This window comes from Saccostrea echinata, unplaced genomic scaffold (genome assembly GCF_033153115.1).
Source record: "Saccostrea echinata isolate AGI-Se365-2 ecotype Australia unplaced genomic scaffold, CSIRO_AGI_Sech_v1 ptg000034l, whole genome shotgun sequence".
Classification (NCBI taxonomy): Eukaryota; Metazoa; Mollusca; class Bivalvia; order Ostreida; family Ostreidae; genus Saccostrea; species Saccostrea echinata.
The window spans coordinates 6,058,764-6,086,104 of NW_026889783.1; the positions used below are offsets into that span (position 1 = coordinate 6,058,764).

General features: G+C 34.5%; 3 protein-coding genes across 4 annotated transcripts; all 3 read right to left on the reverse strand.

Moving 5' to 3' along the window:
- Positions 1-8,510: 8,510 nt before the first annotated feature.
- On the reverse strand, positions 8,511-17,558 carry LOC133199634 (uncharacterized). Of its 2 annotated transcripts, none has more exons than XM_061335489.1 (2): positions 16,977-17,558; positions 8,511-9,816 (listed from the first exon to the last, which is right to left on the reverse strand). In XM_061335489.1, the coding sequence occupies exons 1-2, from the start codon at positions 17,542-17,544 to the stop codon at positions 9,758-9,760; spliced, it is 627 nt and encodes a 208-aa protein (XP_061191473.1). In that variant the 5' UTR covers positions 17,545-17,558; the 3' UTR covers positions 8,511-9,757. The 2 variants fall into 2 exon arrangements, with proteins under 2 accessions (XP_061191473.1, XP_061191472.1); XM_061335488.1 differs by lacking the exon at positions 8,511-9,816 and adding an exon at positions 13,371-14,810.
- Positions 17,559-18,941: 1,383 nt separating this feature from the next.
- On the reverse strand, positions 18,942-19,560 carry LOC133199635 (uncharacterized). The gene has a single exon (XM_061335490.1). The coding sequence runs from the start codon at positions 19,556-19,558 to the stop codon at positions 18,950-18,952; it is 609 nt and encodes a 202-aa protein (XP_061191474.1). The 5' UTR covers positions 19,559-19,560; the 3' UTR covers positions 18,942-18,949.
- Positions 19,561-19,974: 414 nt separating this feature from the next.
- LOC133199636 (uncharacterized) lies at positions 19,975-23,075 on the reverse strand. Its single transcript, XM_061335492.1, has 2 exons — positions 22,841-23,075; positions 19,975-22,415 (listed from the first exon to the last, which is right to left on the reverse strand). The coding sequence occupies exons 1-2, from the start codon at positions 22,853-22,855 to the stop codon at positions 20,547-20,549; spliced, it is 1,884 nt and encodes a 627-aa protein (XP_061191476.1). The 5' UTR covers positions 22,856-23,075; the 3' UTR covers positions 19,975-20,546.
- Positions 23,076-27,341: the final 4,266 nt, after the last annotated feature.

Below are 27,341 nucleotides of genomic sequence, written 5' to 3' on the forward strand. Positions count from 1 at the left end.
ACAACGAGTTGGATAAAAGTCATATCCAACTACAAATCATGGGAGATTCTTTTTATCCCATGTTTAATACTTCACAACCAATGTTTTACACTGTTTTATATAGGACTCCACTTTATTTTACTTCATCACGCTAACGCAAAAACCATTGTGACGTCACAACTGCACTCTACTGTGGAATATGAAAAAATTATCCAATGAGTCATATCCACGGGATAAAAGGGTAAACATGGGATAAATGATTATCTTAAGTAAATGACACAATTTGAAAATTGAATAAAGTATTCTTAACATAATATAATACCAAAATAAGTTAAAATAAGGTAAATGACAGTGAAATCTGTTCTGCAATACTTCAATGTCTTTGAAAATGTTTCCTCAAGAAATGTATCAGGTAGCCTATATTGAAAATATACTACATAAACGCAATATGTACACCGTTATATAATACAAATGTTCTCAGTGTCCATAAAACATTTTTCTTTAGTGTTTGGAGCTTCCTTAATTTATTTTATGTTTTTTTTTATTTTCAGTATTTTTTAGATTATTTCTTATGTTTGTGACTTATATATTCAATTTTCGTAGAAATTACATAATTATCCAAAAATATCATCACTACTAAAGAAAGTTTGGTCTTTATCCCGTTTTTCTGTAATATTGTTTTGCTGATGTTTCTTTTCTAATTTTAAGAAACAACATTTTTCTCCATACTTTATGCAGTTTGCTCTAGATCTGATGTATACTCCTTCAGATTTCGTATCAAATATTTCTTGTAATTCTTTTCCTAACTTATACTTTTCTTGATTATTAACTTCATTAAAAGGTCTATTTTCAATATCTGTGATTCCTTTTTTTTTTCAATATTACAAAAGCAAACATTATTTGGTGCATGAAGATTTGCTGCTGAAAAAGTAAATCCATTGATTTTAATATTTTTCAAAATTTTCCTGCCGTCAGAAGATCTGTGATAATTTATCAATTCACAAGAAAATGTTATCTGATCGAAATAGATACACATCTACTAAATGCTGAGCTCAAAAGGCAGTGGAAACTTTTGTCCAGCCATCTGCCATTATATTAATACTCTTTTGATTTGACATTTCTTACAGAAAACCTGCTTAATTTTCCTCAGTACAATCTTAAAATATACCTTCGATTGTTTTACATTGATAAAAATTGTTTAAACTTAGATAATTATATTTCTTATTCAAGCAATGGTCACGAGGGTTTTCAATAAATAACGGAAAAGGTCCTAAAAATAAGAAAAGTACGAAAAATAGTTTCTTTCTTTTTTAATCCCTAAACGTATCCCCTGTTAATCTTTATACATATATTATAAAGTCTCTTTACCGATGACCAGAACATCTCAGTAACCCTTCTTTTGGATAGCTCAAAAGATACTATTGGATAGCATTCCCAAGGACATATCTAAAATTGTTGCGTCTTCCTTCTTTTCGTGAATTGTTGGGGATAAAAAAAATGCCACAATGACTAAGAATTAGTCAATACGGGAGATGGTTTAGCTCTGTAAACTTTCCTATCTTCAGAATTTTCTTTACTTCTCCATGCTTATTTGGAACAGCCTTGTAATGTACAAGAAAATCACCCTAGGTACCGCTATTTTGACTTTCCTTACGGAAAACGTGCTTAACTTTCCTCATTACAATTTTAGCATAAAAGCTACCATCGATGATCCTTCCTTTGTGTCTATATGCATGTATTACTGGACCAGAAAACAAGGAAACCTGTATAAACGAGACCTCTTTGGAGCTCTGGCTTCTATTTGCAATAATAGGACGACAGCACCCCTCTGATCCTTAATTTTATCATTTTATCTTCCTTTTGGGCTATAAAAAGTGTATTCATGTTTCTTCAACCTTCACCCTTCAACCAAATTTAACGTGAAATAAGAAGAGATCGAACAGTATTCAATCTCGAAAGTCTAGTGAAAAGATACAAATTTGGAGCAGAGCAAACACGGACCTCGAAATTTAGAGGTGGGATCAGGTGCCCTGGAGGATTGCCGACTGGTCACACCCGCCGTATGCTCCTTTTCATGATCGAAAAGAACCGAAAAATCCTTAGACAGTTCAGTGTATAAATAATGCCCTAACAATTAGTATGAAAAACGTCAGTCAGCATTTGACTCAATGAAAGGTTGTATTTGCTGACAAGGTCATTTTATCGACCGTAAAACTTGGGTAATGATGACTTCAAACGAGACTGTTGATATCTTTCTTTCATCAACTTGTTTGTCAATAGCTTGCTTCGTTTTAGAAATTGTTCATACGTAGAGGATGTTCTTGCGTATCGAATCAACTGAGAGACATAAACCCCATATGCAGGTGATAAGGGTATATTGTTACATAAGTAAGGGAAGTTGACGATTGAAAAGCCGAAGTCATCACATTTATCATAAAGCTTTGTTGAGGTTACCATTAACGCCTTTTTCTAGTAAAATATCTTAATATGAAACAGAAGTGTCAGACTCTGTGGTATCTTTTATTTCAAGCTCACTGGGATATATTGAGTCGACATATGAATGAAAGTAACTATTGCTAATTGATAATACGTCGTCGATATATCGAAATGTCGAGTTGAAGGCCACAGCAAGTTTTTCTTTTTCTCATGTAGAAGTTTTTGAATAAATTCGGCTTCATATGAATACAAAAACAGGTCTGCTTATAAGGGGGCGCAATTGGTACCCATGGGAATTCCAATAGATTGTTGGAAGACCTGATTTCCAAAACCTACATAGATATTGTCAATCAGAAACTCAAGCATCTTTTTAATATCAACATCAGAGTATTTGTGTGTACAATCAGAGAGCTTTTTAACAAAATAATGTTGTAAATGACCAATGGCAAGGTAAGTATATTTACGAGTTCCATTTGTATTGAAAAAGCAGCTGTCATTGATGTCAAAAAGCCTGGACTTCAGTTTATCGTGGGGAATGGTTGTATCAAGTGTTGAAAAGTCGTACCTTTTGATGCTATTGATTTTAGTAAAATTTTGTGATTTTAAATTTTCCAAAAGCTCTTAGGAGTTTTTAAGTATCACCATCTGATTTACACCACTTCTCGAATGTACTGCTGTACAGTACTCCTGAAGTTTCTCCTTCGTTACCGTAAATATTTTAGTGAGGAGTAAAGAAAGAGGCTTGGTAGAACATTTACTGGAACCTGCTACATGTATGTATCTTTGTTTGTAAGGATTTTTATGAAGTTTAGGAACCCAGTAAAGATATGGTAATTTAAATTCATTTTGATTGTTGGAAATATTAAAAATATCTAAAACGGACACATGATTTTGAAGAATATCCTCCTTAAAAATACAAGAATATCCTCCTCTAAAATACAATTCAAATAATAGGCCTTACAATCAAAGACTATGTTGTTACCAGCTTTATCAGCTGGGACCAGTACATACTGATCGTGTAATCTATCTAATTCCTTTTTCACATCTGAACCATACCTTCTGTTAAAATGTTTATTTTTTGATAGACCCTTAGCAAATTTAACTCGTGTTTTCTTTTAGTCATCTAGACGGAAGTAAGGCATCCATTTGACAAAATATTTTAAGTTTATTTTTTGTTGTTGTTGTTAAGAACTCTAATATGTCGTGGTGATAAAATGTTTAGTGTCTATGCAATATCTTTGACCGTAAATATCAATTTTTAGATATCATACTACGCATTACTTTATTTTATTTTATATCCGAATATGAATATATTCGTTTCATAAATGTTGCCAGATATTGAACAATATTTACATTTTTTGTCATATATTAAACCAGCTATGAAATTGATTTGAATGCCATTTCTGTGTATATTCACGCGTAAAAATAGATATGGAGATAATTGTGCTAAAGTGACGTCTCAGGCCTACTTCGATTGAGAACCCCGGGTTAATTCGAGTTAATTTAAATATGCGTCATGCACATGCGCAAAAAAAATTGCAATAGAACGAGTTAATTTCACACCACGTGTTGTAATGAATGTAAGCAATATGGAAGGTTCGGAGTTATTTATCATGCCTATTAAAGGTTGTTCAAGTACGAGTGTATGTCAAATATTAAACAATGGGTTTTAGCTATCTCTTCCAGCTCTGATATGGCGACGTCAAGTTTAATTGCAGCATGTTTTTGCGAACTGGATATTCTTCTAGAGGATAATGTGGAAGAATGCGACTGTATCAATACAATGAATGATTAAATAATGCATTTACTTACGATGCCACGGAAACACATCCCCCGTATTCAGGACTTTGTCGAGGAAACAGTGTCAATGTATTCCATTGATGATTTCAGAGCACACTTTCAATTCAGTTTGATTAAATGTAATAATTATTAAGAGCATATCATGCAAACACTTAAGTCTGTATAAAAATGCAAACCGAAGGTCTATTTTTATAATTCCTGTTTAAGATTGTTGTGGATCATAATCTCTTGATTTTAAGTGCTCACACTGGATGGCCTGAATGTGCCCATGATGCACAAGTTGTACGGACCAGTACACTCTTTACAAGAGGTGAGAATGAGCGCTAGCTCCACCACATATGTACATCAATGCAGATTCTGCCTATCCCTTACAACAATGGCTTATGACACCGTAAAAAATGGGAATCTGCGTAATCAGCAAAAACGTTTCAATTCTGCTCTCTCATCTTGTCTGTTGAAAGGGCAATTGACCACCTAAAGGGCAGCTTTAGAAGATTGAGGGAAATTTGCTGTCATGACCCCGAAGTAATATGTTCCTACATAATTATGGGATGTATTATGCATAATTAATGCATCATACATTTTGGAGACATAGAGGAATTTGTTGATGTGCAACAAAATAAACATCCAAAACCATTTCAATATCTTTCCAAATGCTCCAGGCGGTGTGCAAAAATGACAGCAACTTATGAACATGATGCGATAGAGCCCTAACTAATTCTTGCATTTTTACACGAATCTTGAAGTTCATAAATAAGTAAACCCTTTGAAGGAAAGAAAATTCCTCTGGTGGTTACAAGTTTTATGTGGATGAGACATTTATTTGTAAAAAGGTCATTTTGTTTTATTTTGAAATAAAATGGAGTATTTTAATTAAAAAAAAAATTGTTGTCGAAGTTAATTTTTTTTTGACTTTGTCATACCTAAGATTTTTTTATTGCATAAATAACCTCTGTCCATAACAAAGAGTTTTTCAGTATAAATTACCACTTCCATTAAAAACAATTTTTTGTATAATTTTTTTTATTTGTGTACGGTACATGTGAGACATTGTTCTCATTCACAAATTTGTCAATGAATAGAATGAAATATATGGGGATAACGAACAGTATTCAACTCAGAAGTCCATTAAACAATACAAATTTTAGAGCAGAGCAAACATGGACCTCCAAACCATCAGAGGTGGGATCAGGTACCATGGAAGAGTGAGCATCCCCTGCCGACCGGTCACATCCGCCGTGTGTTCGATGTCATGATCGGGAAATAACAAAAATTCCGTCGACAATTCAGTGTGTAAATAATGGCCTAACAATTAGTATGAAAAACGTCAGTCAGCACTTGTCTTAATGATAACTGTATTTGCTGAGAACTCTTTTCCTAACATTTTTTTCAATATTTTTCAATACAGAGATGATATTAAAGTTTTTTTTTCAATACAATAATGAAATGTGTGTAGTAGAAAAATGCAAACTTTTAAATGGTCTTGCATAATGTTAACTTGTTTACAATATGCAATAAACCAACATACAAATGTTCTGATGTTTAAAATATTGAAGTTTATCTTCTTCCTTATGAAAACATGTTTTTGAAGAAGGCCGGGTTGTCAACAGTTGACCTTTAAACTTGCTAAATTTACTTCATAAATTGAAATTTTAACACAGTAAAAGTGTTCGACATTTGCACTCACCACCTTGTCATTTCCATCAAGACTTTATCAAGTACGTTAATTTTAAATTAATTAATTCTTACCTGCTTAGTGATCCCATTTTTGTAGTTTAAATTTTTCAAAAGTTTGAAATATTTCATGATATATTGGAAATTTTAAATTGAAACCATTCAAATATATTTTTAAAACAAATCTTAAAAACTAGGAAATAGGATGCAAACTTTTCGAACAGCCCTTGTATACTTGAGTTTATTTCAATAGAGAATTACAATTAATAAACAACACATTTCAAATTAACCATTTATTTAAGGTAACAGAAAAAATAATATCAACATAACAACTGACATAGAAGTAGATAATTCTCTTGATTTAAAAAATACCTTGAAAAAAACCCTGGATTATTTTTCATTAAAAAAGTTAGTTTTAAGTATGTAAATATCACATATCATACCTTGACTACAAAAAAAAAATAATATCAGTTGTGTGAATATAGGCCACATCGCTCACCTACGTCGCTTTGGCCCTGCTGTTCTTTCTCAGCAGATATAACTTTGATCATATATTTGGGACCCACCCTAACTACCCCTCGAGGCATTATTTAAACAAACATGAATCTACACAAACTGATGATGCTTCCATATAATTCTGGGTAATCATGGCTTTGCTGTTCTTGCGAAATTTTTTTCTTATGTACTTCTACGTTAAACTTTGATTTCCAATTGTCGCCCGTCATATCCCAGGGGGTTATGGTTTGAACAAATTTAAATCTACACTATGAAATGAAGCTTCATAAGTAATTTTCAAAGGACAAGGTTCATTTAATAGAATATTTGGCCCTGAGAATTTCTAAAAATTAAAGTTTACGCTGAATCAAAACTTCACATTGTAAATAAAGGTTGGATATACGCTTGTTAAAAAAATAAATCCAAATTTTGAGAATGTGTCCCCTGTATACTGTTTATCCGTGGTCAAATCATGCACGGAATGCGTATTTCCGGAAAAATTGTTGAAAATTAGGGTCTTACAAGCATTTTTCGATAGGTCCGCATTATATCACCACTTTGAAATTTTCACAAATGAAATATCGATTTGAAAGCATTTTACATGCAAAAAATTTCGATGGTGATATTGTGCGGACCATGTTTATTTTTTAAAAATGTGTTCATTTTACAGCATGCAATATACATGCATTCGACGGTGTTTTGCCAGATCTAAATAATATTGAGAATATACCTCGCCACGTATCGATAAAAATCCTTTAATATAAAGGATGAAATCATTATATCAATGTTATGAAGATCTGGTCTGTATTAATTCTTTACACGTTGTTCGAATTCAGATACATTGGGCTATATTTAGTATAAATAGCATCTTATTTACGCGCTCCCTAACTATAAGCGACAGTGGTCCGAGTTAGACTATATCTGGACGTTAGGTGGTTGAAAAAAGTAGCAGTTCAGAAAAAAAAATGCGGCATTTACACTTGGCGTATAAATATTATTTTACATCTAGTTTATTTATTACCAAGTGCCTGTGTCCATATTATGTCAAGCTGAACATTATAAAACAATATACGTCATTTTTGAAAATTGACGTCACAATGGTTTCACCGATCTATTTGGCCTGTTGGGAAAATGGACCATTTACATGTACAAGGACATGATTTTTTGAGCTATTATAGTCAGAATTAGAGGCTAAGTTTCCAAGATAGAAGACAATTAATTTGGCAATATATTACAATAGATTTAACAATGCGCCTCTCAGTATAAAATATGTGCAATGTAGATCAGTTCCGAACATAATCTAGATTGCCATAAATGTTTTATCAATGACTTCATTTAGCTTTTTTGAAGAGTTCCATAAAAAATACCCCAAAGCCATATATATCACATAAATGTATTTTGGTCACATCATTTCTCGAGATGGTCAAAAAGAGATAATATATAGCATTTTATGTACTGAACAGCGATTAAAGAAAGGTTGGATGTAATATTTACATAATGTGAAAAAAAAGAAAACAATAAACTTGTGAGGGGGGGGGGGGGGTATAAATTACTACTTGAGTGATGATATCGGATGGGGGGGGGGGGGTCGTGTCCAATTGCTCCTCTTAATTTATATTCTTAATATTACTGTAGATCGACAGACCTATATGAATTGTATAGAGAAACATAATATTATAGAAGTAACGAGTGGCAGAGGATAAAAAAGTGTTTCCCTTTGATTGTTGAGAATCACATCGTTTGCTTGTTATCCAAAAAAGTATTGCCTATCTGCGCGCACATCCAAAACTTAAATTCTGACTTGTTTACTAAAACAGATCTAGATATTAATCTTTGCTAAGAAATGATAAGTATATATCAACTGATATCTGTGCATTATAAGTGAAATATTCCCGAACGGGGCTCGTACATGTAATGCAGTGATCGTAGAAAATATAGGTCTAGCTGATTTTATTCTTGTGTTAATTGTTTCAACTGGAGGGAAAAATTAAAATAAAATATAAACAGGGTGTCATCATAGAACACAGAAAATGATTTATTTAATAAATGCATTTACGATGTATAAGCATCGGATTTATTGTGAAATGGATTCCACGGTGCTGGATTTTGTAGAAAATGTCGTTCTCACCATGCTTACTGGCTATTGAAATAATGACTTCCAGGATATCAATATCAACAGTCTAGTACGTACATGTATTCAAAGGCGGATCCAGCACCGGCGTGCTAGTCCAGTGGTTATTGACAAGAGTTTTAATAGATGTCATTACATTTTCATTCATTTTTAATAATCTACTGCATATAGCTCCCTTGGAAGAGGGAGAAGAAAATCTTTCACCACAAGCTATTTTGTGGCAAGTTTGGTGAAACTGGTCTGGTTTTTCTTGAGTAAAGGTCAAAAATGTGAAAAGTCTACAGGCGACATATGACGGATATACACGACAGACGGACGTCTAGCTCTTTTTGATTAGAAAAGCGAAGAAGGTATTTTATATTTCGTATTAATGCATGGAACATTTTTTATAATTTTATGTTTGTTACTTGAAACAGAATTCAAGCAAGAATATCAGAGCACAGTGACAATATGCTCACAATGAGCTTCACACCATAATTAATAAGTAATTGTTTTTTTTTTTTTTTTTGTTCTTTTGTTTTGATTTGTTTTGTTTGTTTTTTTCACTGTTCAGAAAGATCTTTTAAAAACCTCTCAAATTTTGCAATTTCTTGTTCATGGTGCTTTCTTAATTCCTGCATGAATTCATCTAATGTGCTTGCAGGTTCACTCATCATTTCTATGATCTTTATTTGAAGAGATTTTGATACTTTGGGTTTGGTTTTGGGTTTCTTTGAGGGAGACTTTTTCGACTCTCCTGGACTTCTTTACAACCTCCATCATCATTTATATTCCACCATCATTAAGATTTACATTATCTGTGTCAATCAAAAAGTTTGGTTTAGTAGATGGTTTTTCTCATACAATTGACAAAATTTGTCATAGTGCTTGCAGGTTTACATGTATTTGTCATTTCCGTTTTTATTGCTATGGTCTGCAACTCCTTTGAATTTCTTCTTAAGGTTCATTCATTTATTTTGTGCTTGTTTTGCACTAATACTGACGTTATTTCCTATCAATTTCTCTGATTTCTCCATAGTGTCGCATGGCTTTTGGAAGAGGTTAATTCCTCTTCCATGTTTGCTCTTACTTCAAACAAACACTTCTCTTCTTTGTCTGTCGGGTAGTGGAATTCGGACTCTTCGTTTCCAAGATACTTTCCTTTCATCTCTTCACTTTGCACAGGTTTTATTTCCACTACTTCGTTTTCCACATCCTTTCCTTTGCTCACTTTCTTTGTGCAGACTTTTCTTTTGCCTTGTTTCATTCGATCTCTTTTATTACGATATTTATTCCAACTTGCCTTAAGCTTACTGAGGGATCTAAAAACGGATTTTGGCAAAAATAATAAATTCATTGTACAACTTACAATTTCAATAAACCTACCAGAGGAAATTAGCATTTCTACAATTTCTGGTGTTACTAACATACTACTAATTTTCTCCTCCCATCTTTAAATCTATTTGAATCCTGAAATTGAGGGAAAAAATGGTACGTTAATATGGCTGTTTACTGTGAACAAATGTCGACAATTTTTACATTTCAATACACATTTATACATTGTATTTTGTTATTTAAATCTTAGGCCCATTCGGGCCTTAATTTGTAATAAATCCATAAATCCTCTCTTATCCATAATAATAATTTGTTGTAAATAAATGTATCACACAATTTAAAGGTTTTATTTGTATTCCAACAGATACATGTATCTCCACCAGGCCTACACAATTTTGCATTACGCTGGTAATGCACACTTACAGTATAGCGAAAGAACTTTGGGACTATGTTGCTTATCTTGTAATGCATGAAGAACCATTGATACTCAAATTAACTCAAAGAAAAAAAAATGGTGGGAGTTCTGGAAAGAGTAATCTGATTATTTAGACGAATTTATCGAAATAACCGTGCTGTGAAATTCATCAAACGGCTGGACTAGACTTCAATTCTTGTGATGTCCAATCAGTCCAATGCCCAATAAACGTTGTTTTTATAATTAAAGTTAAAATCAGAATTTTAACAAACCTTAATATTTGCCCTTAACGTAATAAGTATGTATAGTTTTGACAACTTACATTTCCATTTAAAGTCCTCTGCATATCTCTTGAAATGCTCAAAATTCTTCTTTTCGATTTTCAAGCAAAGGAGAGGGACATTGTAAAGAAGAACAAAGATCGTGAGAAGTATCAATTCCCTTTCAACATGTTCAAGGCCCGAGAGATAAACTTGAAGTTCAATACAAAAATAACCAAGACCTTTAGATGTAACTTCAAGTAGAGAATGTGACAAATCCTGAACAACTACTGTGTAATATTTTAAAATTATTCTTTTTAAGGCTTTTAATCTTGACCTTTAAAACGTTGAGTTAAATAACTAGAAGTTGAATCAAGATAAAACATCAAAGCAATTTCAGCTGCTGTCAAAAGCATATTGACTCGAAGTCATCCTAGATTTACCATATAGTCCGATATTGAAGAATAAGATAATGGAGGCTGCATGATGACACCATTTTCGTTGACGAACTTCCATTGCAGAAAGATTGTAATTGGTAATCTAACTTATACTCAAAGTTCCCTTTCTAAGAAAGAAATTCTTCAAAATCATATGTCAGTTTTGAATATTTTCAATATTCCAAACAACCAAAATGAAGTTGAATTACCATATCTATATTGGATTCCGAAACGTCATAAAAATTCTTCTAATAAAGATACATAGCGGGTTCCAGTAAATGTTCAACCAAGCCTCTTTCTTTACTCCTCACTAAGATATCAACAGTAGTGAAGGAGAAACGTCAAGAGTACTGTGCAACAATATATTCGAGAAGTGGTGTAAATCAAATGTGGATACTTAAAAATTCCAAGGAACTTTTGGAAAATTTGAAATCACACGATTTTACCAAAATCAACAGCTTAAAAACTTACGACTTTTCAACTTTATACACAACCATTCCCCACGATAAATTAAAGTCCAGGCTTTTTGATATCATTGACAGCTGCTTTTTCAATAAAAATGGAACTCGTAAGTTTACTTACCTTGTCATTGGTCATTTGCAAAACTATTTTGTTAAAAAAACATCCTGATTGTACACACAAGTACTCTGAAGTTGACACTAAAAAGATGCTTGAGTTTCTGATTGACAATATCTATGTGGTTTTTGAAGACCAGGTCTTCCAACGATTTATTGGAATTCCCATGGGTACCAATTGCGCCCCGTTATTAGCAGACCATTTTGTATTCATATGAAGTAGAATTTGTCCAAAATCTTATATGTGAAAAGAAGAAAACACTTGCTGTGGCATTCAACTCGACATTTAGATATATCGACGACGTATTGTCAATAAACAACAAACAAACAAACATCCGATTCACTACAGCTCCGGTTGCCACAGAATCGCTGTACAATCTTGCAATGTTGAGATATTCTGACTTAGGAAACAGCGCTTTATTATGTTTTCTAATATGAATTTAATAGGTATGATACTAAATATTAATTTCATATACACCTCATATTTTTAATTTTATGTTGTGATAACAAATCATTACTCTTTCTATCCTCTGAGTAAAATTTCTTCATATCATTATCCGACATAAAAATTATTTCTGAAAAAATAAGCAGCGCTTCATACCTCATTCTGTTTTCCATTTGAAGCTGATTCTATAGCTCTTGATGAAAATCAACGTTTGGAAGTTAAAAAAAAAAGTGAGATAGAGCAGAGGGTTATTAGTCCTTAAATGGCAATATTTTTGACCAGATGAAACACAAATCTTTACTTTTCTTACAAACCTGTTAAAAGAAACACCATGCAGAAACCATACAGACTGCCCTTTCACACTATTCTATTTTCAAACACGGCAATCTGTTACATTTTTTCTGCAAGAAAGTTTGTGAATGCAAACATAGAAATCACAAACCACAGAAGAAACACAAATTTCATCCTCCAAAAAGTGTGAGCACGATTTTCATTCTATAAAATGGTTAAGTTTCAATTAACATTGTATTCATTAATAAGTTTAAGATTTTTTAAAAGGCTTCACTTTTAACTATGGTAACATATTTACTCATCAGATTCATCATAAACAATTTTGAAATGGTAATTAATTTTATATGGTGATGCGTCATTCAATGGCATATTTTTTATTAGTATGACGTCGCGCACAGTATTTGGGTTTTCAATTGCGTAATTTGTAACACTTAAAGACAGTCTTTAGTCCTTTTATCGTTTTGACTGCATAGATTTTGCTAATTTGCACATATCTTCTATAACGTCCTGTGTTGGTATGGTACAAAATTCGTTAATAACATTCCAATACTGGCCGATTCCGACCATTCGTAAAAATAGTAGCATTCCGTAATATGCTCTGATTTTGAAAAGTAACAAGGAAAAGTGGAATGTTTGGTAAAGAAATTTTACTTTATAGCAAGTTCTTTTGGTAAAACTAAAGTGATAAATGTAATGTGCAAATGGAGAAGAAGACAAATGTTTCTTTCGAAGTTATAAGCCGGTATCTGAGGGACTGGTGGGCCGATTTTGATGTCTAGTCGTTTTGTTACAATACATTGCACAAATAAACATATTTTGATATTGTATGGGACCTATTTGATAGTTGAGAGCTCTATTCTTTTATTTTTTTAATGGAATACTTGGTACAGATAAAATGTTATTTTTGAAATGTGCAAATAAATAAAATTTTATATTAAAAAAAAAAGAAAAAAAGTCAAGCTTTTTTTAAAGAAAACAGAGCAAAAAGGGATGTCTAGTATATAATTTAATATGCATTCAATTTTTAACGTTTTCGTGCTTAGACAACGTCTGAAATAACGTCAAAAATGGATTTCTTGAACACTTGCTTTTTTTTTTAAGGGAAATACAAACCTGTCACCAGTAGAAAAAAATAATTTATTTTTAAAAATAGAAAGAATAAATAGAAAGTGAAAGAAGACAAAATAATCCAAAAAAAGTCTGGGTCTTGTAAAAAATAGTCAGCGCTGCTGAACTGGGTGTTACTTTAACGCATATTTGAAAAAAAAATATTTACAATTATATTGAAACATGATGTTAAATCTGATGAAAACGACACCTATGAGTTGGATGACAAGAGATATGGTCGAACTATAAATAAACGTTACCTCAGCAATTTATACATCTACATTTTGAAACAATTATTCGCGATATGAAAGATATAATCACTGACCTGCCAATGACAGCAGTTATACACTGGCCTGTCTCAACCATACAGCTGCATAAAGTTCATTTGATTTTTAATCCAGCTTAACGTGCATCGCTTGAAGAAGACATAGAGCAGCAGTTAAACACTGACCTGCATGTTAAAGACCCTATTAAAATTGAAATGATTTTATCCTTATATATCTATGTAAAGCATTTGACTTCCAACGTCCCAAATGTTGAATACAATTTTCTGAATATCCTATATGCGCAGCATGAGTGGCCGCACCTATACGAAAACTGTGACCTTTAAAACGCTTGGGGTCAAATCCTGCAAAGGATATGGCTTTTGAAAGCTGAGAGCTGACAAAGGAGTATGTGACCGGGGTGCCGTCTACAAATTGAAAAAAATGGACCTGCTGAGTGAGGTGATTTTGTGCAATACTCATGTAGGGCTTGGACAGGACAGAATTCACTTCCCGAACTTCCCTGAATAGAGATAATTATAGGATCATTTTTCTTTTGTGTTTTGTGGTGACGAATGACAATTTGAACACTGTGTGGCAGGTACCCATCACCATGGAATGTGACATCCTGTACTTGCAAAACCCGACCTCTGTCTGCTACTGACTTTACAACAAGCTCTCCTAACCGTAGGAATGCATTAAAACAAAGGAGATACAATGCTTTTAACAACAATTGATTCAGTGGCTGAGAGACTGTCATTTTAGTTGCCTTGATAAGTTTGTGCAGGATCTCCTTAGTGATGGGTAACCTAGTATCTTGTGAAGGTAACAACCTACTACACCCTTTAAGTAATTTCTTAACAATAAAGGTTTGAGTTGGGTCAGGGAGGTTCAGGAGTTTATGCAGGTAACTCAATGCAGACACATGTGATGCAATGCTACTGGCACTGTACTGTTTTTCGAATAGATAACCGATAAAATTACAAACATTTTGTAGACTCAACGGAAGAGAGCTAGGACCTTTATTCATAGTTTGAAATAAGTTCCACGACTGTCTGTATGCAGCACGTGAAGCTCCCGAGAGCGACGCAGCCAAAATGGAACAAGTAGTTGGGTTCAGATCTGCAAGAGATGAGAGGGGATAGAAGTTGGCAGATGGTCCAGGTGAGGAGCCTTCTCCCTTACTGCCTGAAATTGAAAACGGGATAACTTATCTGCTATAATATTAAATTTTTCTGGAATATGCTTTGCTTTAAACCAAATATTGTGCGACAACGAAACAAGTACTAAGCGGCGTACTAAACGCATCAAAAGTTTGTCCTTACTAGATTGTTTATTTATGATATGTACCACTGCCATGTTATCGGACATGAATAGAATTTTCTTATTGCTCATTTTTGAACCCCAAATTTCCAGGGCTAGGACGATTGGGAACAATTCCTTTATTGCAATATTTATATTGGCAAGGCTTTGATCCCATTCACCAACAAACCAATGAGAGCCAAAAACTGCAGCGTAACCCAAAGACCCTGACGCATCCGTATATAATTTGAGGGTGTCTGAGGATTCCCAGGCCTCATGAAACAAAACCGATCTCCCTTTAAAATGCTCTATGAAGTGAAGCCACATAGTTAGATCTGCTCTCGCTTCACAAGAAAGGCGAATAAAGTGATGCGCGCTTTTAATACCTATAGTTAGATCAATCAAGCGCCGTAAAAAGGCCCTCCCAGGAACTACGACTGAACAAGCAAAGTTTAATAGACCTATAAGAGACTGAAGATCTTTCAAGGTGACCCTTTTTTTCTTATAATATTGCAGAAGCATGTTGCGACATTTATCGATTTTTTCCTGCGGTAAACGACTAACCATCTCCTGAGAGTCAATTTCTATTCCATAAATAGTCAAAGAGGTAACTGGCCCAAATGTTTTCTCTTTGTTAATAGGGATGTTAATTCTCTCACATAATGAAAGGAAATTGTCTAAATCATGCTTGTATTTGTCTGAATTTGCCGGGCCTATAAAAAAGAAATCATCTAGAATGTGTGACATTCCTGAAGCACCGAGCTTAGACAACATAACCCATTGTAATGCATCACTCAACTTTTCAAATATTTGACATGAGCAGCTAGCTCCCATGGGTAAACAACGTTCAAAATAAAATTGTCCCTTCCATGCAAAACCAAGAAGGTGGTAATCGAGCTCATTTACTGGCATGATACGAAACGCATCTTTGATGTCTGATTTCGCCATCAGGGACCCTTTACCAAATTTACGGACCAGAGCAACCACATCATCAATAGAATCATAAAAAACTTCGGCATTTTCTCTTGGAATATTGGAATTTACAGAGTCACCCTTAGGATATGAAAGATCGTGAATGATCCTAAATTTATTGGGATCAGATTTAGGGACAACACCTAGAGGAGAAGTTTTAAAATGTGAAAACGGAGGATATAAAAACGGCCCTGAAATCCTATCATTGGCTAAACCAGCATTAATATAATCCTCAACAACCTGAGGATGATCGATAGCGGATTTGTGATTGTGAGGGGGGTGAGTTGATGGGGTTGTTGTACATCCTAATCTAAAACCATATCTGATGCCATTAACTAAGTACTGTAACTTGGAAGTGTCATAACCCATTAATTCATTTTGTAAGTTTTCCGGGTTTATTGGTGTTGGTAGGGGCCTCCTCCCGTGGGGTATATGCCTGGGAGACTTTGACTCCAGAGCATTGTACTTTGGGATGGGGGCCATTACAGTTTTGGCATGAATGGGAATATCTACATTGTTTGGAGTTACACTTGAATCCTCTGTTGTATCCATAGCAAAATTTGTTTGCACGAAAGGGCTGATTTTTTCCCACATAAGGATGAGATTTATTCAGTGACCTAGCACCCATGGATGCTGCTTTAAGGCGAAGTTCTGTAACGGGTTTTTCCCAAGGCAAATGTGCCGATTCTCTAATCTTTCTGAAAGATTCATCGTAGTTTCTCCAGGCTTGATCAACATGAAGCCTGCTGATTTCTCGGACTGTATAAGCGTATTTAATCAGATTACATGCCTCTTGGGGAAATTTTTGTAAGTAAATGCAACTAAAAATATGAAAAGCATCTGTCCATTGATTTATTGATAGTGGGGTTTTGCTTGTAGATGCTTGTTGAAACTCAATTTTGTCTGCCTTTATTGTTATTGATAAGGGTTCTTCATTTGTGGATGGTAAAAGTAAGCGCATCTCCACATATTCATTATTCCATATTTTTTGCTTGATTTTGGGAGATACCATTGCCCCAAGAGGCACACAATGACTTATTTCAATGGGAACATGCTCATATGACCTGCTTGCTGACTCACCTGCAAAAACTGTGTCTAATAATGATGTAAATGATGAAGCAGCTGCGGATGACTTTTCCGTAGATAGCGCTGGAGCAGTCTGTCCATTTGGCTGGCTTGGAGTTAACGCCTCAGGGGACAACACCGTTGTAGCTTGATTCAGAGGTAGAGGTTGGGAGGCTGATGAGGCAGCTAGCGCTACGGATGACTTTTCTGTAGATAGCGCTGGAACAGTGTGTCCATTTGGGTGGCTTGGAATTAACGCCGCAGGGGGCAACGCTGTTGTAGCTTGATTCAGAGGTAGAGGTTGGGACGCTGTGTGCGTACCTAAATTCTGTTGTTGTACCAGTATTTGTTTTGCCAGCTCGGCATAGTCAATAGAGACTTGATTTGACACTTGAGTGACAGCAGGCCGAGGTTCCAGACTTGTAGTTTGATGAGTGGCTCCATGAGCTCCATCAAATGGTTCTCCTGTGCCGTTATTCTGAGGCAGGGTAGGTACAGATGTAGTTGGTTCTACCAGTGTGATCCCCGGGGACTGAATCTTCCTCCTTTTCCTTGGTGTTTTTCCAGCTTGTTTAGGAGGCATTGTTCCTGAAACATACCAAAACCATGTAAAACATGCCAAATTGGAAACCGTACCTTAAAATATTACCTGGTTATATGAATGGCAAATCATTAAAAGAAACACCCAACATTCGCTTTTATATATCTTGTCACCTTACGATATGTGCGAATATATTAGACTTCGATTAAACTAACTCTGGGTAGCAATTCAAAATTTCTCAACACAATCATTAACATTACTACGATAATACATAACCTCTTATCTCAATTGATCTATAGGGAAATTCCATTCATATCAACATTGTTAATAAACTTGATAACAAAAACCACTTTTTAAATTCCAAATGCGACTAATACATATAAAGACTAACCTCTGTACTGTCATTTAATATGTGGATAGGTACATAAAAACTCTGAACCTAAACTCCCACACAATGAGTACATATATACGGCCTACTCTGTACTATTGCTAAACAAAGTGGGTAGGTACAGGTATACTTTGTACCTAAACTCCCACACAATAAGTACATATATACGGCCTAACTCTGTACTATTGTTACACGACGTGGGTGGGTACAGGTATACTTTGTACCCAAACTCCCACACAATACGTACATATATACGGCCTAACTCTGTACTATTGCTAAACAACGTGGGCGGGTACAGGTATACTTTGTACCCAAACTCCCACACAATAAGTACATATATACGGCCTACTCTGTACTATTGCTAAACAACGTGGGTAGGTACAGGTATACTTTGTACCTAGACTCCCACACAATAAGTACATATATACGGCCTAATAAACTTTGTACTATTGTTAAACAACGTGGGTAGGCACAGATATACTTTGTGCCCAAACTCCCACACAATAAGTACATATAAGGCCCACACTCTGTAACATTGTTAAACAACGTGGGTAGGTTCATATATAAACTTTGTACCTCTACTTCCACATGATAAGTCCATATGGCCTAAAACTCTGTACAATCTTAATCAAACAAATAAAATATAGACTCTATACTATAGTTTCCTACATATTCTGCACCGAAGAATAAACGATATGGGAAACTTTGATTAATCCGTAACCATGTCCAAATAACTAATCGCTACATAAGACTGAAACCATTGTCATTATGAGCATCCTGGTCCTTAATAAAGCCATCGAGATTAAATAACAGAAGAAATAGCGCAAAATTTGCTTTATAAATTATGTATTGACAGAAACAAGCTAACCAAAAGTGCCTGTGTCAATATGATTATTTGGAACATATTTAAATGCCTAACCGCAAGTCAGTCATCTACTTGCCTTTAATTAACGACATTGTCTGACAGAGTATCTAACTTTATCTTTACGACCTAAATCTTGTATAGCCCACCATAAGCATAAACACCCCACTGTGCAATACATGTATAATGAGACAATGTTATACTGGCCTTAATAAGTTAGGCGACTGAATCACTGCATTCCTTATACTTCGAAGGAACTTCCGCATGGGCTGGTCGTGCGAGGGGGTGCAGCACAGATGTACGCCATCTTGACCCAGATAGCTCAAGTCATGCCAGAAACCCCTGTGGCGCCAAAAATGAATCCCCGGCAAAGACTGGGTCCTGATCTCCAGCTGCGTATTTGTCTTTACTACTTTGTCATTAAAGCTTTTGCAGGCTGCGAAAGGCAATCGTCGTATCAACTGTCCAATTATCACCATTTTTACACCGACGCCATCCCGCAAATATGCTGCCACAGATATGAGGTCTCCGGCTAACTTTTCACAACAAGTCAGATCACTTATATCATTTTCCCCGACCTGTAGGAAAATAATATCTGGCGGCGAAATAAAATGAAAAAGTTCCCTTCTAGCACCGAGTCCTTGAGATACATTAAGGTGGCGTAAACGAAGACCTCCTTTCCCACGGAAATTCACATTAAAACTGTCATCCAACTTCAAATTAATTATACCCTTACTAGAACAATATTCCTCCAATCTACGGATGTAAGAATGTCCAATGATACAAACATTAAGTCCAGAAGCCATACTTATCAAACGTCCCATTTGAAAAAAAAAATAAAAAAAATAGAAAATAAAAACAAAACAAAACAAAACAAAAACTCTTTGTACGGCTACTTAAACGATACCCCCGCACTACCAGACTATAAGCCGACTAAAAGAATAATCATTTTCAATAACGTAACTTACAAAGCACAACTTCTTGGCTTTCTTTAAGTGTCAGCTTCCAATTTCTTCGAAATATAAGTGTTTCAAAATCTACTGTGGTCAGCGTGCGGGTATCAAAATACAACTGATCCGCTCAGCTGACCACGTGACCCTAGCTCGTTAATTATTGGCTGGAAATTTCGCAGTCCACCGTCGTGAATCCCCAGCATGCTATATCTATTACATAAACCATTACACACATGTAAACAGTAAATACAACGCATTTAATACATAAATTCAATTATAATCATAATTGCTGTTTATTTGGTAAAATAGGATGGTAGCTTGAAAAAAGTAAACTATATTTGACATATGCTGTATAAAATGTAAAAGCATGTATAAAAATTTGAAAATTTTCTTTTTGTGAGCTCATCCTTCAAAATGGTATCAGATATTTTGGATCCCCCTGTAAATGTATACATGTAAACTATATCTATTACGGAATCATCATCGTTTATTTTTAATATAGAACAAGCGTACTATTTTGTCATATAGATATAAAGGCATATACAGCACCTAAATACAATCAAGCACCACATAAACAGTAAATATCATAATTGTAATGAGTACAACATTCCAGCGGATCATCGTTGTTTTGAAATAACAGGGTACCTACATGTATATAGAATTAAAAAACATGAATTTAATTAAACCCCTCTACCTATCATTATTATTCAGATTGCTTATAGATGATTTATTAGCAAAAGACTGGGAGATGTGGAATAAATTTCGATTTCATTTTTGTCATTCCACAGTTTATAATTTTTTTACAGGAAGAATCGAGTCCTATTTGTTCGTAAGTATTGAATTATATCACAAGTTCGTCTGCATCTATCACTTCAAGCCTAAGATCAGGACTCATTGTATGATAACTGGAGATGCATTTTCGGTAAAACATGGCTGATGTGCCGTACAAAGTTTTCCAATTTCCCATAATTTTTCTTGGTGTATCACCATTCACAGATATTTGATCAGTAAGGCTATATCCGTCAGATATCCACGTGGAAAGCACGGTCATTAGAGGGTATATCTTTCTGTTATGTTTGATTTCACCATATTTTACAGTGAGAACAGTTTCAAAATCCATCGCATCAACAGAAAGAGAAGCTCGGTCGCCATGAACAAATTCTACTTCAAATATCATATTGATTGGATCTAGTTCGACGTTTTTGATTGGTGAAGTTGGGCGAGGGTCACTCGCATTGTTTGGACCAATGACAACGGTCGTTCCAAATGGTATCCAATCAAGACCATGAGGGGTAATGGGAAGTAGGCTAGCTGTTCCATCGTGATACAAAGAAAATACCTGGGAGAACCCACTGCTCCAAGGCAGTTTGGCATACACCTGAATTAAATCAAGATTATTGTACACTTCCTTAGTATATTTACTTTTAGTGGCCATCGTGTGTTCTTCCATATACCCGGAGTCGATGTCGGTACCCTCTATGATATATTTGTTGTCCTGATAGAGGACGGTTTTGTTGTGAACCGTCTCCCGTTTTTTAAGCGTTATACTTTCAATGAATGTATTCACTGCTTGTGATGAGGAAAAGCCAAGTCGTACAATATTTTCCTGGGTTAAACTCCAGGAATGGTCCGGAATTTTCCAGGTATGAATTGTCTTATTTTTAGGATCAACTTTAAGTCTATCAAAACTGATGTACCGACGAGATTCACCCAAATAAGAGATATCCAGGTCAAAAGGTGCTCCTTCATCTTTAAATTTAATAGTCAAGACGGAACCGACTCTATGTTCGTTTGGGTCTCTTGTCAACGAGAGTTTGGGCTGAAAAAAAGTAACGGCCATTATAACGTAATTTGGGGAACCTGCAAAGTCAATCTTAAATTTATTTGTAGAAATGCTTTGTTCATATGGATCAACAGCTATATTAGAAAAGTTTAACGTAGGGCGACCAACATTGCAACCACTATAGTTTGGAAGGCGATTGTTGGAAAACGTTTTATACTTTGGATTTGATGCAGTCAAGCGGAACAATGTAGCGAAATCATTGTATACAGCCACTTTGACGTTTGCCTCCTCGGAGCAAGATGACCTGAAGCTCTTCTGATCAAATCTTGACCCAGGAACACTGTCTAATTTTTTAACTTTTTTAAATGTGATGTCGTCAAAACAAAACATATCACAATGGAATCCTAATTCGTCCAATTTCTGGTCATCGACGTCCACCAGAATGAAGTCAACTTCTGCCCCCCACTGGTCAGAAACAGCCACCAGAAGTTTTATTTTATGGTTACCCGCAGCAAGAATTACACCCGTACCGACAAGTCCACTTGAATGATAATTATTCCAAGCATTTCCAGTACCAGTTTGTGTTCCTGTTTTATATTCTCCCACTATGTTCCCGTCAATTTCGACCAAGTATTCGTCATGTGGTCCATCATTGGAAAATCGTATGTTCGAAATCTTTACATTGGTTTCTCTGTGTACACAAAATGTGTACTCTAGATAGTGTCCCTGATACATGTGCACAGCCTTCCTTCCACTGGCTTCCGATCGAGACACGCCACCTAAATCATTGTTGCCAATGTTCAGTGACCCAACAGTGTGTGAATCCTCTGCCTCAAATATGAAGGATTTTGAGCAAACAGTCGGAGTGATACAGCTTAGAAGGAATATAATTTTGATGCACTTGACGTGAATTGAATAATCTTTTACCTAAAACAAGAACAGGAAATTATGCATTTAATCTTACAATTATGCTTCTAGGCATGCAAGTATCATATGTTTGTCCGTTGAACATTTCTGATGAATGACTTCAATTCTTCATTGACTTGGCGTCCTTCTGTTTTGTACATACTATATATCAATGTAATATTTCCAAAAAAGAGTTGTGCCATCAATCTCTTATGTAAATTCATATGGGGCTTTAACTGTACAAAAGTTGAATGCATTTGTCTGCAGTGATGGAAGTCATTACCCCATGAAACCGAACGAATAAAAGAGAGCTTTAGAGAATCTGAGCCATTTTTGAAGTCTGCATGTTATTATAACATTCTTGATGCAGTGTTGATTATGTGGCACAGACTATGAAATACGTAGCAACCAAAATCAGCCCAAATCAATACAAATTGTATACTTACCTTTATAAACAGCATTGTTCACTAGTCGAGGTTTTCTGTCAGATTGATCGGAACATACGATTCCACGCCTTTATTTTTTTTTAAAAATTCAAACCAGTTTGTTGGGTTCCATTTTTATAGTCGTAATGAATTATTAAACACAGTAGAATTCATTAACTCGGACCTTAATTATTAATTTCTGTTTGTATAGCAAGTATTTTGATAGAATTAAATGTGCTCTCGCACTGGATGACCTAATTAATCATACTTCTTCATCCTAAACCGGTTTAAGAAGAAAAAATTCTTCTTTCTTAGGCGTTCCATGTGCAAAGTGTAAACATACTTTACAATACGTTATAATAAGACACATGCACGTCCTTATACATATTTAGTCCAGACGGACTTAATTAATGCAAATTTACATCTAAACATTTACCTGGATATCATGAAGATTGGATTGGCCAATCATGAGTACCTTGCTGTACTCTAATTTATCACACAGGTATTGATAACAGGTTTGTAAAGTATTATAAACAGGGGAAAAAAAAGTGACTAGATATAAGTCTGTAACAAACGGATTTTTAAGTGAAAGAAAATGTCTAATGACAAGGTGTTCAGTATCGCTCATCATCTAAAATGTTATTCAAACACAAACATTGAATTTAAAAAAAAAAAAAATCAAAGAGCAAGGGCCATTTAGGGCCTTTTTTGGCCCTATTAATTTCTGAAAAATTAAATCTTCATAGTTTTAGTCGACAAGGCAATAAATATCACTTGAACACTTGATGACTGATTTCTCCTAAAGTTGACGTAATTTTTTTGCAAGTCAATGCATTATGACGTCATGAATTGCGTCATTATTCATATATCCCGAATATTTCTTCAAAAATGGCCAAAATATGATGCTATATTTTTCAATATTTCGTATACAGCACAACCTCCGATCCAAAGTGTTCAAATATATTATGAAAGAACTGCTCATTAAGATTATAAAACATACTTTAATTTTTGGATCGAGGGGTGTGCTCATATTTCAATTCTTTGTTGAAGGTTCTAAAATTCACCCTTTTTTTGCAAAATTCAAGAACATTGCAATTTCACACAACCTGTTTTCTAGTACCTGGACTCTTTAGAGGAACCTTTCATATACAAACTGAAAGCACCAAGTCTCTTCTTTATATTGATGTTAAGAAAGGGACATAATGTGTTAGTAGATAAATTGGTGTATCTACAGGGCCATCAGTTTTATGCCTAAAGTGAACCTAGCTCTTTACAGGGCAAAACAGTTTCAATAGTACTGCACATAATGCCCTTGGGTAATTTTAAGATATGTGTTTAGTAACCACTTAATCCTTAGTGGAAATTCTAGATCCGTCCCTGTACGTATTCATATAATAGCTTCAACTAGTTCTGCATGGCCTTGTTAATTAAATTTCTGCATATTTTATTTAAAACGTTATTACCGAAACAAGCAAATTCAGAAAATTGTGGTCTCCCGCCTTTGAGGTTATTGGTTGGGATGGAATGATTTATTATCGGCCGCAGGGAGAGGCCGATCTATTTGTGGTTGTGTTAGAAAGTGCACATGGTGAAATGAGGCATTATATTTTGTTGTTTCGATAGAACAATTCCTAATTCATAGCATGCATCAAAGTTTTGATTAAATGATATTTTTAAAAAATATATATTATGCTTTAATTATTGTTATAAATGCATTTTAATCTTTTGTCAGTTTTCTATGGTTTTATGGAAAAAAAAAGTTTAGAAGTGCTCCCAAGCATGGGAGTGTATAATTCATAAATTTATAAAGAAAAAAATATAAAAAAAATAAAAAAAGAAGTTACTGAATTTACTTTGAATTTGACACAGGTGTGAATGACAAATAAATAATTTTTCGATACTTCACATTTATTGCGATGTCCATCATCGCGCCTGCCGAAATCATCGGCAATCTCACGTGAATATTTAGATCCATGGTATTGTGATCAGTACGTGAAACGTTTGCGGCCGATTTGAGGCTTTACATCAATATATTATCTTGTGGCATATTGTAACTGTCTTGTCTTTTCTGGCTTGTCTATCCAATATGCAAAAAATATTTTATATTTTGGAAGAAACAAAATGTTCTGGTGCAAAAGTTACAATCAAGATTCAAGTTCTTGAAAGTCAAATTTGAATAGGTTATGAGGTCAAATATCAAAAGTACATTCTGTAATGTCACAAGTAAATTGAAGTAATAAATATGATAATAATGAAAAGTATGAAAGATCCATCTCTTCAGATGCAGGAGCTTCAACCAAAGACATTTTTCGGGAAGTATGTCAAACTTGAAGATCAAGCCGACAAGGTCAAGAAAGTTGTTGTGCAGGAAATGAACATGTGAAATATGAAAGTTTTATCTTCTTCATTCAAAAATTATGAATAAAGTTAAGTTGTTTTTTTTTTAGTTTTGTAGCATTTCCCGTACCCCTAAGGATCATATTTGATAAATAAATCTAGAAATTTCTAAATACAGTAAAAAGTATAAGGAAGTCTTAAGTACAGTGATTTTTAGTTTTTTTTTTTTTAAATTGAGAGTCCATTAATGTTCATTGTCATAAAAATCAAATAATTAATGACCTTTTTGTTAAACTGATGTTTAAACAGATGTCCATCTGTCACCATATCTGATAATCTCTCTATAAACATTACACATATTTGACTTACACGATTTAGCTCATTTAGTGAAAAATATTGACCAAGCCGAGCACATTTTTTTTTTCACAGTTCGTTAGTTTGGTCGTTATTAATACACTTTGAAAAGCAATGTTTTTTGTTTAAAGTGCGTTGACTTGGTCCCCAAATTTAACGCACTTTCAAAAATATTTCCAAGGTGCGTAATTTCTCAACATAGCTTCTAAACTTCCAAATCATATACTTTTACCGTTTTATTAAGCCATCAAAAGATGTCTCCATCCACAAAGCTACTTACTGTCTGCTTGTCATTGTGGTGGCCGTGTTGTTCTGTGTTAGTCCACGTCTCTGATTACCTAGAAATACTAGTAATAATTGCTTTTAACTAGTTTCAAGTGAATTTAAGAAATCGAGCAAATATTTAATAATAAATTTATTTATGGTGGAAAATCGGTGAATACTGACAGCAAGGTGTGCGACTCGTTTGTATTTTCGGAAAGATAATAACTCCGTCATTTTTGCATATATATCTACCTTTAATTCGAGGAGACTTTGACTTTCCTGCTGAGTAAATGCACTAGTTGAAAGTTTTTAGAAAATTATTTCATAGATCGAATTTATTTTGAAACCCACAGTACTAGTGTTAATAAAGCTCGTGCTTCGGCAAGGGATCCAATATTCTATTCTGAACTGACTTTTCTATCTCAGTCCTCAAAGATGACAATTTGCTGTTACCTTTTACTGTATTCTTGGGTGGTCTTGTGTCTCTTGAGTAACGGTCTGATCCTCTGTTTCTTTTCATGTCTTAGATGGGTTTTGATGTCTAACAATAACGACTTATGTGACCACTTTTCCACATCTATATTAACAGGTCCGTTGAGACAAAGGACTTTTGAGATTTGTCGAACTCTTCTCATAATCCTTTTCCTGCTCATGAGTAACAAGTTTACTCCTCTTAAGGACATACGCAACGTAGTTTGAACTTTATTGTCTTTTTCCCTGGAGTTGAAGAGTTCCAATACTTAAAGGAACTGTGTGCAACATTTTAATGTCTATATATGGTGTTGTACACTTCCTTTAAAACAAGTTTGGATAAACAAAACATATAGAATATATGTTTAGTAATTTTTGTATATTTTTCTTTGAATTATACAAGAATTTTCATCAATTGATATCTTTCCAAAACCCCTGGTAAGGCATGCTGATTTTTTGTTTACGAACATCTGATGAGACTATAATCTTAAATTAAGAATATCTTGAAAATTTATCAGTAGGTAAGGTACGTTGCGTATGTCCTTAAGTTGAGTAAGCTCACGCGCACGAAGCATAGCCTCCACTGTCTTCCCCAGCAACTTCATTCTCGCCTCAAAATCTAATCTTTTAATTCATTTCCGGACATTGGGCGAGCAAAATTTTGATTTCGACGGTCAGTTTTAATCTAAGCTTTATGCAAGCTTAACGGCAAGACTGATAGCTTCATTTAAAGACTTTGGACGACTTTGTTTAATACGTATTCTCATGCCCAGGTCAACTAGAACATCAATAAATTGCTTTTTTGCCAACGTATCTTGTAAGTCTTTATCAACAGAAGGATAAGCTAAATTCATGAGTCTACGGATCGTTTGTCCAAGCTCAGGCAATGTTTCTGTGGCCTTTTGATGTTTTTCCCTCCATTGTATTCTGTACAATTCCATATGGTTCGCAGAAAGAAATCTCTTCTCTAGTGTTTTATATGTAGGATTGAATACATGTGAGTAGCCTATAGTATACATTGTACTTATCCTCTTAACAAAACCTAGAGGTAAAGACCTTTCTACTTATTCGTCCATTTGTTTAATTCTGAGCATGC

Bases quoted from the DNA above. Each gene is read 5' to 3' on its own strand.
- LOC133199634 (XM_061335488.1), bottom strand. From the start codon at position 17,544: ATGCCTCCTAAACAAGCTGGAAAAACACCAAGGAAAAGGAGGAAGATT. The intron at 14,811-16,976 runs GTGAGTCAGCAA...TTTCAATTTCAG, and splicing joins ATTAGACACAGTTTTTGCAG to GCAGTAAGGGAGAAGGCTCC.
- LOC133199635 (XM_061335490.1), bottom strand. From the start codon at position 19,558: ATGGCTTCTGGACTTAATGTTTGTATCATTGGACATTCTTACATCCGT.